The following is a 21,677-nucleotide window of genomic DNA, read 5'->3' as shown; positions in this document are numbered from 1 at the left end:
TGCGCTGCTGTCAAAGGGACCCCAGTAGGGTGACCGCACTCGTCTCCACGGCAACAATTACACACGCGAACTGGAAATGTGCTCAAAGACATCTCAGTGCACTTTGGTGGTGAAGATGAGCTTCGTTTGAGATGCGTTCCCGCAGGAACGTGCAATGCCTCTGTAACACTAAAGAGGAAACATTAACTGATGGTGCGCACGCACGCGCACGCACACACACACACACACACACACATACACACACCTCAAAAGAAGAGAATCCATTAACTGCTTGGATGCTCAGAGCTCCTCGTTGCACATGAGCACTAAAGCAGAAACGATGACGTCGTCCCGCCGAAACGCATCTGTCAAGTTACAAGAACTATTTCGGTAAGCTTGTGTGCGTGTTTGTCGTTTTATCAGACAAAACCATCACACCAGTCTTAAATTAACATGAATCATCATCATCCCGTTACTCGTGTTATTTTCAAAACCGGTCACTGTGCCAGCATTCACGTGACATCATGCAAGGGGACATTCTGGAATCGCTCAGTCCTACACTTGTAAATAAGTGTGTGTTTACAGTCTGTGACCAAGTCCACCTATCAGCTCACTGCTCGTCCCCTTTCCCCTTTTGCACGCATCTCCATCACGTCGAGAGAAAGCGATGTCTGCATGGCATGTCCAAAGCACCTCAACCCTGTCATGTGTGCCTCCAGTGAGAGCTCCAGGCTGATCCAACCCAACATGCATCTGTTTTCCTAGCAGTCCATAATGTCTTTTATTTTTTAAAAAGTACCTCACTGAGAACCACTATGTACTACATGACACCATTTTACCACACATTTAAGTACTTAAGAATATATGAAATTGCATGAGATCAACTGAACGAGAGGACTTTGAAAGCTCTAAAAAGCTCATCCCGATGGGTGATGGGGTGCAGGGCAGGGCTGCAACGTGACGTTCAAACGCCGCTGCACAAAATCCATCACTTACTGGAGCAATTAAGAAATGCAGTTTTCCCTTTTTTACACAGTGCTGCAATCATCTCATTTCCACTTAAAAAAAAAAAATAAAAAGTGTGCGTGCAAAAACACAAAGGCCAGAACCCAAACCATCTGGTTCATCAAAACACTTTAGAACAAATTCCTGGGCAGCAAGTGGTGTGGTACTTAGAGCTGCTTCAAGGACACAGGTTCGAATCCCACCTCCTGCTGTAGTACCTTTGATCAAGATGCGTACCCTGAAGTGATGCAGTTAAAAAAAAAAAAAAAAAAAAAAAAAAAATTTCCAGTCAGCTGTATAAATCGGTAAATTAGTGGTTGAAAACCATAAGTTCCTATGAAGAAAAGCATGACCTAAATTTAATAAATAAATAAAAAAAAAAAAAAAAAAAAAGTCAGTGAGGTTTCTTGCTCATGGTAACCAGGGAGTGTGTCCAGTGGTGTGAAACATGTTGAACCCCTTTTAGAATAAAGATTTAAAAAAGAAAAAAAAAAAATTTACTACTTACTCCTCAATGTGCATCAATGTGCTTCCACTTTAAAAACTCGTTTAAGTTTGTATTCAAGTGTTAAAAAAAAAGTTGAGTGTTAATGTAGAAGATACTGTACAGATTTTTAATTACCAAAATTAAAATAGAAGGCAATGTTCGAGTAAAGACATTTTCTGGAGTTCTTTCCCAGCACAGGCGGGAATGAAGTGGCAGGAGAGATTAATTTGATGTGACAGGCACAGTGTGTATGTGTGTGTGTGTGTGTGTGTGTGTGTGTGTCTGGTCCAGCCCACACCGTTACGTGCAGAAGCGCCTATTCCAACAAAGCATCGGCCCCCCCACTGTCAGGGATCTGCAGTGAAACAGAAGAGCGAGTGGTGAATATTAAGGGGGGCTCGCAGTCTCCCTCCAGGCCATGAGCGCTGCCTCCGGCGCAGTCTGTGGGCTTGCAACTCCACATCCAGAACGTCCAGCAACTACAAGGCCAATCGCTTCCCGTTCCGGTCCATTCTGCTATGTGCGACGCACGTAGGGCAACCGCGGCATCCGTCACGAGGGACGGCAGGGACACGGGCGACTTTGTGAAGCTGAACCTCTACTAGTCAGGTGTGTGTGTTTTTGGGGGGCTGGAGATGGAAAACTTCCCAGTGCTACTGCTACAAATAGTTTGTCTGAACCCAACTCCAGAAAAAAAGATGAATAATGTAACAATATCCTAAAGCAAACAAATATGCTGTATTCTGGATAGCATGTTTTAATGCAGTTTTTGGTCTCCCCCCCACCACACACACACACACACACACACACACACACACACACACACACACACACACAGTGATGTCATCACTGTACAGAACACACATCATAAGATCCACTGGGATATTGCACAGGATTAACTGATGTCCATAAATTAATGCCTTTCATCACTACTGTATTGACATGATTGTTCTGCGTCTCATAAATGTTTGAAATGAGTGGAACAAAAGCCCCGTTATACACGACACAGAATACATACATGTCAATTGTTATAAGGGGGTTTTGAACTAGTGGTCAGTGTACAGCAAGGTCATTGGAGCACATCCCTGATGTAAGAGGATCATGTGTACATTATTCTGACGCTGCTGTCCAAGACAGCTTCCTTAGCTTCATATATTAAGGTACTTACACCGATATACCCATTTTTAGAGCTGGGACATTGTACTGTACAAACTCAGGGGATGTACCTCGGATCAAGGGCACTAAGGCAGGAGAGCAAATCGAACCCGGAGCAACACATGAATGGAGGAGAAAGAGCTTAACATCCTTCATGTATTGAAACATGTTCCCAGCAGCTCTCTTGCCCTCGAGAGAAGGCAGCAGCTGCGCATTTGGCACCCTCCTTCCCCCCCTCACAGCTGGGCTCAGAACCAACAAACATCTGGTGGCAAACCCTGCTGCTCACATTGCTGTCAGCATCCCTTGCCCATCAACTGTCTTCAGCTTCAACACACACGTTAAGCAGAGACCCCCACAGGAATTTATTTCGCTACGTGCAAAACGTACATGAGCAGCAGTGTGCAGTGACACAGGGCGCCAGGCCACTGTGGGCAGCCGGGCCCCGAGTCGACAAGGTTCTGGCCCCTACCGCAGCAAAAGGACGCCAGGCTGCCGAATGGACGTCACCCGATACCCGTGAGCTCAAGGAGGCGGAAACGGCTGTCGTCAGTGCTTCTTCAGACAGTTTCGGAAACGCTCGGCAGGACAGGGCTACGGGAGCGGGACACCAGTGGGAGATGACTAAGCCTTCTTCCACACTCAGCCACGCGTTCATGCGTCCTCTGTCACCCCGGAGGACACAAGCACCACGAAACAGAGATGCAGGAGGTCGCCGGGGACAGCGGCAAATTAATGCCGGGGCCTAACGGAACGGGCCAGCAGCTGCGCTGGGCACTTGGGGACATCGAGGCGAGTGTGCGTGCACACACACCCGTTGATCAAGGACGACTTGTTGGGCGCCTCTGCTGAGCCTGTGAACAGACAGGCCGGCAGCATTTTGGAGGCCCGTGAGACTTTTCTTACTGCACTGACTCAGATACCGGAAACTGGAGCCCATGTCACAGGACGAGCCCCATGGGTGTACGGGTGGAGCTTGACTCACAGCGGGGTTCCATTCCAGTGCACCCGTCCCAAATCCAAAATTCCCTTACAAGAAACACTAGGACATGCAAAGAACACACAAGAATGACAGGTTGTGTAACTGATCCCAGGTCCCCCTCCAAATATAATTTGTTAAATTGTTCCAGTAATTTCACACATTAATGTTCAAATACTAATACAGGATATACAGCACAGTATTATATTTTTTACCCCGCTTTCATTCTAAATCTGTTTTCTGCATTTTCTTTAAGGCAACGCCAGCATAATATTTTTAATATAATAAAATTAGCGGGACAGCCGCTGTTAGTCCGGGTGGCTACAAGTCGGATGTTTTAACTGTAGGACGACCTGTACGCTGCATGTGAGGAATTGCCATGTGGGATCAATAAAATTTCATTCATTCCCTTATTGCCTATGAGTGTCATGACCTGGGGGTCTCCTGCAATACACCCCCCCCAAACACGTACACCTATCGCAGCCATATGAGCTCAATGCCACATGGGAGACTGAGTCATAGACACGTAGGGTCTGTAAGGTGAACCACCAGGAAGCGTCTGCCCTTGAGTTTCTATTTATACGTCCACAACCCTAAGCGCAAGTCATCACTGGTCATCTCTGTCCAGAGGAACAAGCCCCACGATTTGTGCGTTCAGGCCACGCTGGCTGTGACCTCCTCAGGCCGATGGCGACTGAAGATGTACAGAGCAAGAGGGCCACAGGAAACGTTTGACAGATGAACGACAGACAAGCAGTCAGCTGGCAGACTACTCCCACACGGCCCAGAAGAAGCACTCCTTTAACCACCGACTGCAGTACATTTACACTCTACAACATTGGGAATGAGCGACGGCACACAGCTCAAGACAGACGGAGACGACTTCCCCGCTTTGTACAAGACCGCAAGTCATAAAATCAGCACATCTTCCAGAGGGAGAGAGGAAGTCAAGTTCCACATTAACATTTAGACGCTTTTCTCCAAAGCAAGTTCCAATGAACTCTATATAGTGTTATCAGTCCACACCTTATTCACCGTGGTGACTTACACTGCTAGATACACTACTTACACTGGCTCACTCATCCATACATCAGTGGAACACAGTCTCCGTCACTCAGTCCACACGAAGCACAGAGGGCTCAGCCCATCATACAAACCCTTTGTGATTATGTTTCATTTCAGCACATATACATTTGTCTCACACTTTGCTCCAAAGCGACCTACCATGTTAAGCTACTTAACACTGATTTACCCAGTTACACAGCAGGCAAATGTTTACTGTATCATTTCAGGGTATGTACCTTTCTCAAGGGTACCACAGCAGGAGGCGGAATTCAAACCCGGGCAGCAGCTCTCACCACCAAGCCACCAACTGCCTAACATGTCGAGACAGAATTCTGCCTAACAGAAGAGAAACAGGGAGGTGACAGGTGTGTTTGGAGAAAGAGTCTGACAGCTACACGTGTGAGGTCTGCTCTGGACACCTCCACCGCTGCATCACCATCATTTGCATGAGCACCTAAACAGTTTCCATCACTAAACAGCCTGTGGGTCTAGCGTTTTTCCCCTGGAAGTAAACAGCGAAAAAGAGAAAAGGTGTGTGTGTGTCGGGGGGGGGGGGTATTAGAGCAAAAGTTTGCTCCACATCACCCTGCCCACCCCCCACGTGCCACAGCATGACACTTCAACACCGATTAAAATCGCAACGGGTAAAGGAAGAACCCCCCCCATCCGCACTTCCAACCCCCCGGTGTGGAATGATTGACCAGAAGCAAAAGTATTAATTATTCAGGCCTTTGCAAATTACACGGGGAGGGCAGGAAATCATGTCCCTCCAGGCTACTCCCCTGCTGCCACGTACCTCGTGACCCAGAAGTGAGCCGAGATCCAGGGTTCCCAAGAGCTCAAGACCACAACGCTGCATTTCCCCACTCGGAGACATCAAATAAAGTCAGATTTTTCAATGTGGGAAAACTGCAGCAAGACGCACAATTGTCAGAAATATTTTTAACTAGACAATTCCTCATACTCCTCATTAAGTCCTACACAGCAAATTCAAAAGGACTTTCAGTTTTTCAGCACTAAATCCAAATTCTCCCACATGTGAAAAAGGACAAGTGAGTGAAAAATGCAAAGGAACAAATAATTTTACTAAGGTCTTTAAACACATTAACATTTTACATCTAATCATTTAGCTGACACTTAGCCATTTACACAGCTGAGTAATATTCAGGGTAAGTAGCTTGCTACAGGGTACTACAGTGTGAGGTGGGATTCGAACCTGGGTCTTCCATCCAACGGTAGCCACTCTAACCATTATGCCACCTGGTGTCCCCAATAATTTAACATAATCTAGTTTGCTACCTTCTTCATCCAATCCATTGCACTGACAGGCTGCTGAAAGCATCTTTTTTCCCCTCTGCAGTTATTTTATTACTGCAATATGTTCAAAAAGCAGATAAACGACATAAGAAAGAGAAACCAAATTAGGGCTGAGTGATTAAAAGAGGTCAATATGAAATAAATGCCATTAAAGTAATTAGTGTCAGAAGGGAGCGAGTGGCTGTTTGTCAGCACACTGCCACCTCGAATAAACCACAACTGTCTCCGGCTGCAGGGAAACTGAGGAGATCTGCGAAAAGCTGGCTGTGCCCATAAAACCCCCGGCAAAATTTAAATAAATTTAAAAAAAAAGAGGAAAGTCAAAGGGCATGACAGCAGTCTCATGCTTGCCAGAAGGCAATGCTGTAGGGTTGCTCATGGGTGTAGAAACCCAAAGCAGGCCAGGATGCAGGATGTCCTTCTCCTGGAGCAATCTTTGCTTCCATGTGCTACTCACCTTTGGGGCTGCAGGGAATAGTCCCATGAGGGGAACCACAACTGTGACCTGTACCCCTGCGGGGGGGGGGGGGTTTCGACACAACAAACAGCATCTGCAAGAGAAACTCCACTGAGAGCAGAGGGAGTGAGATCCACTCCCCTCCAACACTCCTGAGGGGGAGTGACCTCTCGCGCCAATTCCCTCCATCCCAGCGCTTACTGAGCCATCTCACCTGCTGGAGCTCAACTGCTAATCGAAATGTGGCAGCTGACAGCATACTGCTTATAGCTGCTGCCTTTGGACCCTGAGGTCACAGGTTTGAGTCTCACCTCCAGCTTTAGTACCCTTAAGCAAGGTACTTACCCTAAGTTGCTCCAGTAAAATTACCCATCTGTATAAATGGCTAAATTACTAAGTAGCTTAACAGTATAAGCCGCGTTGAAGAAAAGCATCAGACAAGTGAATAAAATGCTCCGTTCCTATGGATCAACTTTGCTTGCATGTATTGAAATGAGGGGGTGGTATCATTCTGTTCCTGAGGCCGACTGATTAACTTCTCGTGATGCAACCTCACGCTCCACGTTCGGTCCTCGCCGCAACACGCTCAAACTGTACCCATTTTGCTCAGAGTAACTGTGAGCGTCACACCTTGCTGGAGCATGACGTGAATTACTCCATGTCCTCGGAAGCACGGTGGAAAGGGGAAGGCAAAGTGGGGTGTGGGAGACGGGAACTTTACCGCACAGTTTACGCTGCCCTTACCATTTGGATGCGGTGGAGCACCGAGTCACCCTGTGGAAGAAGAACTTCCCAGTTCAGTTCTCACACACAGCAACACACTTGAGGCCCTCCACATTAAAGTATCCTTACTCAGCTCACACAGTTTAATGTTGATTTGCTGTCATTTGTCAGAAGGAGATATTATGCACAAAGAAGGATCTGCAGCAAGAGTTGAAACAGCAAAAGTGTTCAAAATGTTCACCGTTAACATGTAGGCTCCTCCAAAAGGACGCTGTACACAGACACCTAATAGTGAAATGTTACACTCGGTCCCCCACTTAGGAGGCATGCTGCTCACAACGGAGCCTCATTAACTATATTATAACACGTTCTGTTGTAACGTCCAAAAACGGCGATAACACCCATATCAGCTATTGTTTGGGTCTCAGTGTCTGTGTGTCCAGCAAGAACTGCATTTTCTTTACATAACTAACAGAATTCCTTTCAAGCAATTTATTTAAAACTGCTGGTAAGCAAATCTTGTATGTGTATATATATGTGTTCTGGTGAAAGAGAAACAGAAAACAAGACTTGGAAATAAAAGTAAAAATAATACTGCAGTGGGGGGGGGGGCAGTTTATTATAGAACAGCATTCATGCACATTAACTGTTTATATACATCATTATTATTCATGTAATGGGAATTTTGACTTACAACACGGTCGCTGGAACAGAGTGGTGTAAACAGAGGACCACCAGCGTACTTCTCGGAAACACTATTACGCAGACATTATTAAAGTGACACTTAAATGCGGCGCGGAGTGTGGGGAGCAGCAGGCGACACAGGTTAAAGGTCTGGATTTGTAATGCGAAGGCTGTCAGTTCATGTGCAACATATTTACCCAAATTACTATACTAAAATGCCCACAGTCTCTAGAAAAAGAGTGAACTAAGCATGTGTTCACGTACATAACAATGTCCTCTGATTCCAAGGGTGTTCATTCACTGTCTGCAGAGTGACTGTGGCACAGCAGGTAGCACTAGTGCCTCTCAGCTGCTGCGGTCCAGCTCACTCTGCGGAGTTTGCATGTCCATGTGACATTCCTGGTACAGTCAAAAGACACGCACTGGAGAATAAATCAGGAAACCACTTCAGCATCCACCCCCATTGTGCATTAACACAATCCTTTATCTCCCCTCCCCTTTATAGGGAAAGAAAAAGTTATTTTAAAAATAAAAATAATAAAAAAAATGGTGCTTCCTTGGGACGGCCTCATCTGTCCACGAGTCCAACATTTGTCTCCCTCAACCTGACCTACCCCCAGCAAACACGGTTACCTTTGGCTTAACCCCATGAACCACGGGCAGAGCAGGAAAACAAACATCTCGGATCAAATCAAACCCAAACTCGCGCTGGAAGCGCAAATGAGGAGACTGAGGTTATTGAACTCTGGACATGAGAAGATTGGATTCTTCCTAAAAGATGATGATTCTTGGAAAAGTTGGAGGAAAAAAAAAAAAAAAAAACGTGGACAACAGACAACCAGACAAATGGACTCAATCACAGCCACAACGGACACATCCCTCTCCAGCTTAAGAGGACGCCGAGGGCGGATCACTCTGCAGGCAATCTCTAGCGGTGGTTGCCAAGAGTCTACATCCACTCAACAGCACTTGACCTATGCCAGCAAGGGCCTAAGAAAAGCCGGAGGAAACCAACATTTCAACAACTGACGCTCTCACGTCAACTGAACCGAGAGTTTAGCAAGAGTGCTCTTCCCTCCCCTCTCATCTTGCACGGTGGTCCGCTTATGGATCCGGATGCTAATGACTACGGCATATCAAACAACCCTATCGCAATGTTTCTGCCCTTGATGCTTTCAGTTGCATTGTAATACAGTGGGGAATACCTTGGATAAAAGCTTGATGAATGACAAAGACACGGGCACAAGGCAGTGGGGAAAAAATCCATATCCTCCTGCGAGGACATCTGGACAGCATCCAAATTTAAAAAATAAAAAAAGGCCATTCGGATATTCACCCCACTTGGGTTTATTTTGGTTTGTTTGACTTCAAATGAAGACATTAACTTCGCCTTTGATTAGTTGTAGAGGAAGCGTGTCTCTTTCACGAGACCGAAAAGGCTTCTGTGTGTTCAAATCGTGCAGCTTCCATCATTAGCATATGTGATACAGAACACTGTACAGCTTCAATAGAGAGAAAAAAAGTGGGAAAACTGCATTTGTCGATATGTAATTGATTTCTAAAAGAGGCCTGTTGGGGGGGGGGGCACAGTAGCTGCTGCCCCCATGAGAAAAAATAAACCATTTTACTAGCATATTCATGAGGGGTGATTTGCAAATCTTTATTGACCGGAGCTCGCTTTGAGAAGACTATGTGCAGCTTATGGGATTCCCATCAAGAGCCCCCCAAAGACAGCTTCAAATGATAAATGTTCCCTCAAGGTCTCCTAAACTACTCTGTGTGTGTCATAGGGAGGGGCCGCATGAGGGGTGGGGAGACCAGAATATGGAAACAGGCAACGAGAAGAATGTTCCTCACAGCTAAAGAGCAAATGCTGTCATCTTCCACACTCGGTGCAGACAGTTCATGGTTTCGCGGCACAAAGAAATAACACTTGTGCCTTTCAGTAGCGGCGCTTTATATACGAACGGGTCTAACTGTGACCTAAATTAATTCCGTCGACAGGTAACACCGGAGCTTCACATCCTCAAGGTTATGGATTCCTATGTGGTCCTGCTTCTGCCAACGTGGAGTTTGCGTGTTCCTGCCACGGTTGTGCGAGTTTCCTTCCCCAATCCAACAGCGAACACACTAGGTGGCCGAGTGACTGAAACACCCTTAGTCTACACGTGCTACATGTCCAACACAGGCTCTGGACCACCATGACCCTACTGTATACTGAAAAATGGAAAACGAGTATCTGGCTAACTTAGCAACAGGGCTGTGGAGTCAGTACACAAAACCTTTGACTCCAGCAACCCAATAATTGTTTCCGACTCCAGCGCTGCCCAAAAGTTGCATGCTATTTTGGAGATTGACTTACCTGGCAAATACAGGCATAAAAACGTATATTACACCTATAATTTTTTGGGGTCGACATACGCCAGATTGATTTATTTGCCAGCATAATGGACTGGAACCACATAACTCACTGTAACCCATCACATTCTCCACCATCTCACTTTTATAAGCAGCAATCTGCGGATGTTTAGTCAGCACAGCGCAACTCCTGGGTGTGTTAATAAAACGAGCACCACAGGGACACTATGGCACAACCAAAATTAAAAAGCTGAATTACTGATTTAATTACAAAATAAAAGGCCATTAAAAGCCAATGTTAAAATTGATCAGACAGCTGCCCTTTGGGGAAAATTTACACAGGAACTTCCTGCTGAAAGACTCACAGCCATGAGAAGTGGCTCTACCATCCCCCTTCCCCCAAATCTTGGATAAACCTTAGAGAGCAGCCAAGGGCTTTTCTCTGCTGGAATTCCATGTGACACGAAGCGACGTGGGGAAACAGTGCCGATGGCCCGTGCCTCTAAGCGCGCCGCTTATTTGTGCTTTGCGCCCATTCAGCGCAGATTACAGTAATGCGGCTCGCTGGCACTCTGCATTTCACGCCACCGGTTGGCTCGGTCCCCCCACCCCCTTTCCAGATGCATGCACAATAACAGTCTTATATCCAGCCACGGCGCAATTACGCTGCTTTCTGTCACCATTGTGTGTCCGAAGGTATTACGATATCGCCTTCCGCGGAACTCGACCGAGCGACGAACGCGCCGAACACAGATGACGGTCGGCTTAAGATCTGCTTACCATTCGTAGAGTCCCATGATGCCCTGGTGTACCAAGCGTCTCAGAGGGTTAAAATCCTCATTACTAGTCATAGCTCACTTCTCACCCTTTGAAATGACTCTTCTTAATTAGCACCTATAATGGCCCTGGACTTAATTAACTGGAAACTTCCTTAAGGGAGATTAAATGTTTAAGAAATGAACATATTTTCATTTTCTGACTGTACCCAATTGATTCAGTCGGTTTGGATTTTCTCCTCGCTTTGTACCACCCCCCCCCACCACCCGTTCAAACCATCCTGGCAGAAATTATAGGATTTCTAATCCATGGCCGTATCCTGCCAACAGAAGGACTTGCGCTTTATTACGCGCAATAGTTCTTGTCCAGCTTTGCTGGAGTTCTTCTACACCGCTGGAAAATGCAGTTATCTCCAGGCAGACTTGGAAAACAGCAGCTGTGCAATTATTAGCATAATTGCAGAGACAAATTTCTCGTTAGAATGGAAATTAACCGCAAGAACGTAACAGAATTTTGATTATGAAGCAAACTGCTGGGAATCATTTTGCACCACTGCAAAAATTTCATTACAGGTTAATTGGTGGCTGACGCGGCCTCGGGAATGTACAGATGGACCAGGTCAGCGTGATCGTCACATCACTGTGTGTTCGACATTCCTTTCTGGTCCAAAAGCAAAGGGAGACGGGCAGGAAGCTCCGCCAGTCCTGCGAGCAGCAGTGACACGTTGGGATCGGGCAGACCTCTGGAGAACTCAGAGTAGAGCCGCTACTCCTCCGTACTGAGAGGAGCCAGGTGAGGTGGTTCCCGGACACCTCCCTTTGGAGGTATACCGGGCAAGGCCAACTAGGAAGAGACCCTGAAGCTGCCCCAGGACTCTCTGGAGGGATTATATCTCCCAGCTGGCCTGGGAGCGGCTGGGGATGCTCCGGGTTGAGCTGGAGGAAGTTGCAAAGGACAGGGACATCTGGGCCTCCCTGCTTTCCCCATTTCCACCGTGACCCTAGAAGGACTAAGAAAATGGATGGAGAGGGGGAAAAACACAGCTGTAAAAATGGTAAATTGTTAGCTTTTAATTGTTACCTTAACATTGAGAGTTGATTTGGAGAAAAGTGTCCGCTAAATTAATAAATGTAATGTTGCTAGGCTACCGATAGCGTTTTAAATATTCATTTAGCAATTAGAGACAATGACACAGACCATTAGGTAGCCCTCTTGAACACGTCAGGGACGAAGGAAGATAAGTGCGAAGGTGTGATGAAATGCCATCAATCACCACCATAGATGGGTGACAAAGAGCCGGTCATTTCTGAATATTGCTTTTTGACCACATTGTCAAGAAAAATGACGTTTAGGCCCTAACCCTGCATGCTCTTTCTTCGGGGACTGTCCGTTTGGCCCTTTCTGCTTCTTATCTGAGGTGAGCAAAGTGCAGCGTTCTCACAAAGAGCTCCTTTCATGAGCTTGGTCTCCAGGAGAGGAAACCCTTCAGCGGTTTTAGGAAGAAACTGCAAATTTCCTCCGACTTGCTCCGTTTTTGATTTCCACAAAACAGCAGCAACCATCACTGACCTAAAAGTCCAAGTGCAGCTGCAAACGGACCAAGAACACGTCCTGGAAACAGCCCGTCGGGGGAACAATGTCAAACTGCACACAGCAGTCACTTCACAGGGGTGTTTTCACAGCGGACGCTCGGAAATGTTCAGAGTCTTTACAGACTAATGATTTATGGGGGGGCGGAGGCGGGGGAGTTGCCTAAACACCTCTGGCAAACCACAGACGTGACTCTTAACCTTGGCGAAGTGTTATTCCAGCGCAGTTGAGACGGACGTGCTCGAGCACATTCCTGGCGGGGAGGAAATGCAAATGCATCAGCGGTGCGGACAGATGGGAGAGACGCCGTTTGAAGCTCCGGCACCGGTGGAGTCTTCGTGTTAAATATTCATGGGCGGGACGCATCGGGCAGATTCTGGCGCTCCAGCCGGAGTCCGGGCTCGGCGCGCGCTGCTGGAAGGAAAGGCGGCACAGCTGCACCAACCGTTGGCCCCAGATCAGGCCTTGGAACAGGGCCCCTCGCAGAATTCTTTCCGTTTATTGGCGTCAGCGTTTCGCCGCTCGATCGCACAAAGCCGCTCACCGTTCCGCCAGCTGACACAGGTGGATATTCTAGCGAAGCAACACAGGTCAAGTTCCTCACTCAAGGGCATGACAGCAGGGCTCACGCTCACACCAGGCAACCATGACAGCAGGCAACCTTGGGATTTGTGTCCCCAAGCAGGGTGCTGCCTGCTTCCCTGGTTGCCCAAAATTGGCTGGGATGGCAGGGGGATTTTCAGAAACAATTAAAGAACACAATCCCACTGGACCAACACAGAGACCACAAATAGAGTTAAAATAATTCATGCATCAAAAAGTATAACACTGGCTAGATGCTCAGTCTGCCTTCCACAGCAGGTCTGAAACCACCTCTGGCCATTTGGAGTTTACGTGTTTCTCCTCATGTTTGTGTGGGTCTTCTCCAGGAGCTCTGGTTTTCTCCCCACAGTCCAAAGACACACATTTCAGGTGAACCAGTGACTAAACTGTCCATAACATGTGATTGCCCTGTGACAGACTAACACCCAAACCAAGTTGCCACCCCCCCCTCACTTCTAGAACAGGCACTGAACCACTGACCCTGCACTGGAAGAGGAGCTGATAATGGATGAACAAAGTTTATACAACATCACAACTGCTCCCTATCACAAGTCCAGCTCTAACAACTGAGCTACTAGTTACCTTCCACTTTTATATAATAAAAAAAAAAAAAAAAAAAAAAAAAAAAAAAAAAAAAAAAAATGTATTCATGTCCATTAATACAGGAGTAGGAGCAGGTGGCAACACCCTGAAGTGTCTCTGCTTCTGTCTCTGAGCACATTCCATTTTGTTAGCTCACTTAAAGCTTCAACTAAAGTCCTTCCAGTGTGAGACCTTCCATTCACCTGCTGAAAATAGAATTAATAAGGTGCCATTTACTGCGTATTTTAATTGGACCACGAATGGGCAGCCCTTAAATTACAAAGGTATTTAAAGAAGTTACCATGTTCTATTATGTATGCACTTCCTGAAAAATGTTACCCTATTTCTAATTAAGATATGCATTGTAATGCATTTTGGCACTGGTTACAATCTCATTATCTGAAGCCTTTCCAAATAGATTAAGTTAGTCCCCAGTTACTACAGCTAGGTCTCATTATACAGGAGGGCTGGGGGGGGGGGGATGCTTGCTTTGCACAAATACGGAAGTGCAAGACAGCCGAAGTGGACTTTGAACCGGTGAAAGTGAGTAAGCGCTGGGTCGGGATCCCACGTGCTGCTGAGATTCTATTAAGAAGAAACAACTGGAGTGTTAGCCATGGGGGGTGGGGGGGTCTGTACACTGTACCTACGCCACCATCCAAGTAGAGTGGAGTGGATAAGAACACTAGCAGCATAACAGCACAAATTAATGCAGTGAGAGACTAAGAGGCACTGGGAACATGCTGACTTTGTAAAACTGCTGGAAAATTGTGGTTAAATCTCTCATAAGCAACTTCAACGTGTCGAGATGCACAGCCACACCGACCTCTAACACGGCAGCGAAAAAGACCTGCAACGGATCACAATTACAACAGCCAAACCTTAACCCTAACCCAGCTGCACTGCAACAGGCATCGATCGCACACCACTGTGTACCATAAGCACAGTGAGTTCTACCCAGACAAACAAGCATGTTTGAAAAAAGTAGAGGACACAACAGGAGAAAGAAAGCAAAACAAAGGACTTTAAAACAGTGCAACAAACAATCATACTATGCATACAGATCTGAGTCACTCTGCTTTCCCAGAGAACATACAGCTGTATTGAAAAACACCTTGAAGTTACTGAATAATCAAAAATATCTGAATAATTGTAATATTACCATCATGTTGCTCTCCAGTTGCACAAAACACTACATATTAGAGTTACTGGAGTGATGCATATAAAGTTCTTTGCTCAAAGAACTGAACCTTAATTGTAGCAGTACACTAGCAATTTTAACTCATTTCTCACCTATTTGTATAAGGTGACTTTAAATGCTGCACAATCAACTTTACCATGATTTACCCATTTATACAACAGGATTTTCAATTAAGAAAAACGGTACTACAGCATGAGTGGGATCCAAACCAGGACTTTATATATTGCAAGAGGACAGCATTAGATACTGCACTACCAACTGCTTCTATTGATATTATTCTGCAAAAAGGGACACACTGCATCAACACAAGGGTGTGGTAAATTAGCCATTAAAAAAATACCATGTCAAAGGTGTATTGAGCCAAATGTGTAATAGTTCTACAGCTCAAACCACGTGATTTATCTTTGTTTGAAAAACAATTAGCACTTTTGTCAGATGTTCACACATCCTGGAAGCCCAGCTGTGCAACAGTGAACCTTCAAAATATTTAAACAGACCAATAATTTCATCTCCTGACTCCACATTCGGTAAACAAGAACTTTGCCCTGGTTCAACCTGTTTGTCTACAGAATAGATCAAGTTAAAGCAAAAATACAGTAAAAAGTGGTTGTAGCCTTAAAGAGCACAGGATGGTCACATCATTTTTTTAAAAATATTTTCAATATACTGTAATCATAACATTAACAGTCATGGTAAGACATGTTCATGGAGTATTTTACGTGAATATCTGTCGCAATGACAGAACCCTGGTTAGCATTGCTGCCTTCTACTCAAAGGAGCCAGGTTCGAATCCCACCTCCTGCAGTATTTTTTTTTTTTTTTTAAATATATATATAAAATACAATACTGCAGGAGGTGGGATATATATACACACACACACACACTTTGGATAAAAGCATCTGTTAAATGAATACGTGTAAATGTTCCCTTCACTGACAAGAATTACTCAGCTGTAGAAACTGGTAAACAACTAAGTATCTTAATGCTGAACTGGATTAAAAACGAGATCGACTGGTTCACACTCCAGTGAACTCTGCCTGAGGTAGGAAGTCACCAGAAGGGCCCCGAACTCCCATGACTAATAATTAAACAGGAATGAGAACAGCCACCAGAAAAGCTTCCTCCCGTGACCCTGAAGCTCAGCACTGCCTGCTTACAACTGCACTACTACTGGTGGCCCCTCATTACATAACCACCACATGCATTAATCCAGGGTAGTAGTTACAGTTAGTGCCTTTGGATCCAAAGGTCACAGGTTTGATCCCCACCGCGGTATTCCCCTTGAACAAGGTCCTTACCCTAACAACTTACTGGGCGGCACAGCGAGTAGCGCAGCCATCTCACAGCGCCTGAGTGGTGCGAGAGGACATGGATTCGACCCCTACTCAGTCTGTGTGGGTGTCCTCCGGGTGCTCTGGTTTCCTCCCACACTCCAAAGATATGCTGTTCAGGTTCCCCCATAGTGGGTGAGCGACCGAGAGAGTGTTTGTGTGTTCCACTGATGTATGGATGAGTGATCCATTGTAAGTAGTGCATCTAGCAGTGTAAGTTACCTTGGTGAATAAGGTGTGTGGGCTGATGATACTACATAGAGTTCATTGGAAGTCGCTATGGGGAAAAAAGTGTCTGCTAAACAAACAAATGTATGCTTGTACAGTGCAGGGTCGCAGTGGCCCAGAGCCTACCCCAGAAGCATACGGTAGTAGGCTGGAACCCTGGACAGGATGATGATCCATCTCAAGGCGATCTGACACACACACAGTCTAAAACTGCTTGTCCCATACAGGGTCACGGGAGCCGGAGCCTAACCCAGCAATACACAGGGCATAAGGCTGGAGGGGACACACCGAGGACAGGACGCCAGTCCGTCGCAGGGCACCCCAAGCGGGACTCGAACCCCAGACCCACCGGAGAGCAGCACCCGGTCAAACCTGCTGCACCACCGCGCCCCCTACCCTCTGCCTCTCTTTCACATTAGGCAATTCTAAGTCAACCATTCAAGGCTGAAAGAAAAGTAATTGGACTATAGGAAACCAGAGCACCTAGGAAATCCAAACAGCAGCCACAGAGAAACTGATCTGCAGTCAAACTGGCATCCAGGAGGTGGGAGGCACCAGCGCTACCCGCTGCACCGCAGCGCAGCTGGAACATCTCAGCTGGAAGGAAAGTAAGTTGCGCGAGCGGCGAAGTTGCTGCAGCTCAGACTCAGAAGCGACCTTCGGAAGTTCTTTTCCAAACTAAAATGACCAATTCCTTCAAAGCTGACATTTCATCTCGTGTCTCTGTACACCCATTTATTTATTTATTTTTCAACCAGCAAAAACACAGGCAAGTCCCGCGCGAGAGAGACAGACCCCCTTCGCAAAGCCTGGTCAGCACTCGTTAGCACTGCTGTCAGCGCTCACTGCAGAGAGCCGACTAAAGTCAGGTCGCCGATATTTTCTTTTTCTTTTTTTTTTTTTTTTTTACCTTGCTTTTGCTCAGAAACAAGTGTTTTACACTTGCCCCGCGTAGTCCCCTTGCGACTGCCTGCGATGCCATGGACACCGCCATCTTGAACCGGAAGTGTGTACTGAGGGGACACGTGCGCCCCAGATTCTTTTATTGGCCCGCGCGAAGTCTCGCGAGAGGCTGGTTGGCGGCTGCGTTCCGCGTGGAGGTCACGTGTTGCACTGTGATACAACAGCGGTGATAACAGTGCGCTGATAATAAAACGTAGATGTTATACATTAAACAAGTTTGTACCTCGCCCTCTGTGTCCACACAAAATTTAGATTTAGTCTGTTTCAAAAAATGGCCCTAGCTGATGGACATTTTTCTTGAAATGTAATTTTTGGTATTATATTTCCACTCATATGATCTGATCATAACTCGAGATAATCATGTCCAGTAACACTACTGTTTTTTTTCTGTAAGCATTAGTACTTTTATTGCATCGTGAATCCCACACTTGCTGTAGTACCCTGGATCAAAGTGCCTAAACTGAATGGATACAGTAAGAATGTCCTCATGTGTCAATCAATCAATCAATCACACACACACACACACACACACACACACTTTCTGAACCGCTTGTCCCATACAGGGTCACAGGGAACCAGAGCCTAACCTGGCAACTCAGGGCCTAAGGCCAGAGGGGGAAGGGACACACCCAGGACAGGACGCCAGTCCATCACAAGGCACCCCAAGCAGGACTCGAACCCCAAAGCCACTGGAGAAGAGGACCCCGTCCAACCCACTGCACCACCGTGCCCCCTAAGCATTCAATCAGTCAAAGGTTTATCAAATGCACAACAATACAGCATACAGCAGTGGTTGCTGGCAATGAAATGGTTAAAAAAGTAACAACATACATTAGGATTACAAATAAGCTAAAATCATAAGCAAAATGCAACACATGAATGAGTATATGTATATTTATTTCTTTAAATGGTGCTTTTCTCCAAAGCAACTCACAGTTTTAAGCTAAATACTGTTATTTATGAGTTATATTATGAAGGTGGGCAATTTTTAGGGTAAGAATCTTGCCCAAGGGTGTTATTTAGTTTTTTCTCTATTTATCATGACATTGTTTGTTGGTCCATTTGTCTTTGTCTTCTTCACATTTAGATGTCGTCCATATTCCTGACTAATCCTTGATCTTCCTCAGCAAGTGCTTCAAGTCTTCTTCATTTCCAGCAGGCCAAGTTGTATCATCTGCATATCGTAGGTTATTAATGAGGCTTCCGCCAGTTCTGATGCCACGTTCTTCTTCATACCATCCAGTTTCTCGCATTATTTGTTCAACACACAAGTTAAATAAGTATGGTGAAAGTATACAACCTTGCCGCACACATTTCCCAATTTTGAACCACTCAGTATCACCGTTAACTGTTCTAACAAGTGCCTCTTGATCCGCGTACAGGTTCCGCATCAGCACAATTAAGTGTTCTGGAATTCCCATTTTTCGTAATGTTATCCATAAGTTATCATGATCCACACAATCGAATGCCTTTGCGTAATCGACGAAATACAAGTAAACATCTTTCTGTTATGTTGCATTCGGCCAACATCCGTCTGACATCAGCAATAATATCTCTTGTACCATGTCCTCTTCCACATCCTGCCTGAACTTCTGGTAATTCACTGACAGATTACCTGGATTTGTCTGATTGAAAATCAGACAGTACACTGAGGTGGCCCTGATAATTATCATCCATCGCTGATCATTTTGGCTGTTGTGCTGGAGCTCAGTGTGAGAAGCTCTGCAGTGTCCAGAGCAGCGATCTTCTCCTTGGTCCTCATCCTCCTCAGTGCCTCTGCAGTGTCCAACAGCATCAACTGCCAGATCCTGCTTTACTGTTTAGAACAGCTTGGAATCAAAGACTCACTATTACACACACACACACTTCCAGAACCGCTTGTCCCATACGGGGTCACGGGGAACCGGAGCCTACCCGGCAACACAGGGCGTAAGGCCGGAGGGGGAGGGGACACACCCAGGACGGGACGCCAGTCCGTCGCAAGGCACCCCAAGCGGGACTCGAACCCCAGACCCACCGGACAGCAGGACCGTGGTCCAACCCACTGCGCCACCGCACCCCCTGTGACTCACTATTACATTGACACGTATTCATTTATCAGATGCTTTTCTCCAAAGCGTCTTACATCTCATAGAAAATACAATGTGTTCATTATATTAGCAGGAATAGATGCAGATGCTTGATTCTTAAATGCAGTTAGTTTGTTTCTCTCCACTGTATGAACCAATGTTTATCACACGAGTAGCTGCATAAAATTTTATCGGAATATCTACGATTCCTGATCACCTCCTGAGTAATAATTTTTTTTTCAGAGATTCAGCAGTTCTGAGTGAGAGAGGGAGGCCGTTCCACCACAACAGAGCCAGAACCGAGAACCTCCGTGTTTTACCTTTCACGTGTGGGACCACCAAGCAGGCAGGTGTGGAAGAGCATAGTAGTCGGGTTGGGGTGTAGTGGATGATCTGGTCTTGTAGATATCTGGGAGCAGTTCCGTTGATGCATGTGTAGGTCATAACCAGGGTCTTATATCTCATCGGGACAGCTATAGGAAGCCAGTGCAGAGTAACAAGCAGAGGAGATGCATGCGGACGCTTCGGCAAGTCAGACACAACTCGGACAGCAGCATTTTGTAGAAGCTGCAGAGGTTTGATGGCAGTAGCAGGAAGGCCTCACAGGAGAGAGTTGCAATATCCAGACTGGATGACAACATGGCCTGGAAATAGTTGGACAGATGTTGCTGGGTGGTCTGATATGACTCCCTCTTAGCCCAGTGTGGATCTGTATCCAAAGCTCCTCATCAGTTCCGAAATGCACTTCCCAGAATGAACTCTGTTTTCACAGAAAGTAAATGAATAAATGTAAATTTAAACATATGTAAATCTCAGATGAGCAAGGCTTACAGAGGACCAGAGTGCCTTCACATTTATTTTCTTTCTCCTAAAGCAAATACTTATTGAATTATGTCTTGATATAGTATTGGGGTAGCATAGAATATTAGAGAAGATGGCTTTGGTCGCCCTGGAATTGAACAGTAAACTACAGTAATTACAATAAGCACATTGCCATTTTTTCCAAGATTTTCTTTGCTGACCTTGAGATTTAGGACTGACAGGAGTGCTGTTATGTGAGCTTATTTAAATAAGTAAAGAGTCATTCACATGCTCTAATCATCTGGAGCCCTTATTATGACATCCTTAAAGTGCAGTTAGAGCCAAACAGTCATTAAAAAACAGAAATTATAATGCAGTGGCATTTGCATGCAAATGATAAGAGCAAAGGGCTATACATTAAAAACGAGATGTCGGCATGCGGTGTGTGTGTGTGTGTGTGTGTGTGTGTGTGTGTGTGTGTGGTGCAAGCGTGCTTCTCTATTCTCTTGGTTTCGTCTTCCATGTTCGAACATTGTCATTTTAAATATGTCCTGTTATAATAATACCTGCATTGATTTTTCGAATATTAAATTAGTATTGTGGCAAATGTGGCCCGTTTGCTTGTTATTCACTCAATACCTCAGAAATAACACAGGAGGTCTGTGTTGACGAGATCCGCTGCCAGACTGGAGCCTTATTGCCTTTGGGAGTTGCATATTACGTTGAATAAAATATTCAAATCCGGACCTCCCCCGAATGCATATGCAATACTTGAATTAACTTAAAAACTATGCCCACTTTTTTGATTCTGTAAAGAAATCTTAATTAAATTTATGAAGATGTTTGTGCCACAGGAGTAATGTATTATTTATCCTTCCGCAGAAAGCTAATTTTACCTTATTATACAAGACAAGTGATTTTGTTTGAGCATTTCATCTTTTTTTTCACTTTCTCCAGGTGGGAAATCCCAGCCAGAGAACTGGGACATCCCTGTTGTCGCATAAAGTTAATGATCTCTCCCGCTTTACCGTCTGTCGTCTTTCCGGAGCTTTAACTCGGCCGATTTGCTGCGTGCGTGCGGAGGGCCTCGGCGAATCCCTCACTTTTTAAATCGGAAACTTGTACGCAACCCTGTGCGGTCAGTCCAAGTTTTACTGGAAGTGCTGAGGTCTGCGGCGCAAGGACCATCCTGGTCATGTGACACAGGTACTATTTAGCTTAATTGTGCCCCCATGAAGTCAGGGTTTGACCATTGCACATTTCCACGGGTGCTGTTAATGTTTGAGGACAGCGATCTCAAGTGCCATGGAATTCCCTTGCTTA

At 45.8% G+C, this 21,677-nt stretch overlaps 1 protein-coding gene across 1 annotated transcript in view; it reads right to left on the bottom strand.

Annotated features, from left to right (window-relative positions):
* suclg2 (succinate-CoA ligase GDP-forming subunit beta) overlaps nucleotides 1-17,515 on the bottom strand; it is an 89,783-nt gene extending 72,268 nt beyond the window's left edge. The window contains exon 1 of the mRNA XM_029247913.1: nucleotides 17,432-17,515. Coding sequence (XP_029103746.1) covers nucleotides 17,432-17,515 — 84 coding nt within the window. The remainder of the gene's footprint in view (nucleotides 1-17,431) is intronic.
* Between the last annotated feature and the right edge of the window lie 4,162 nt (nucleotides 17,516-21,677).

Source organism: Scleropages formosus, chromosome 22, assembly GCF_900964775.1.
Source record: "Scleropages formosus chromosome 22, fSclFor1.1, whole genome shotgun sequence".
In the NCBI taxonomy this organism is placed as follows: Eukaryota; Metazoa; Chordata; class Actinopteri; order Osteoglossiformes; family Osteoglossidae; genus Scleropages; species Scleropages formosus.
Note: the sequence above shows the minus strand (reverse complement) of the source record. Positions and strands in the feature narration are given on the sequence as shown.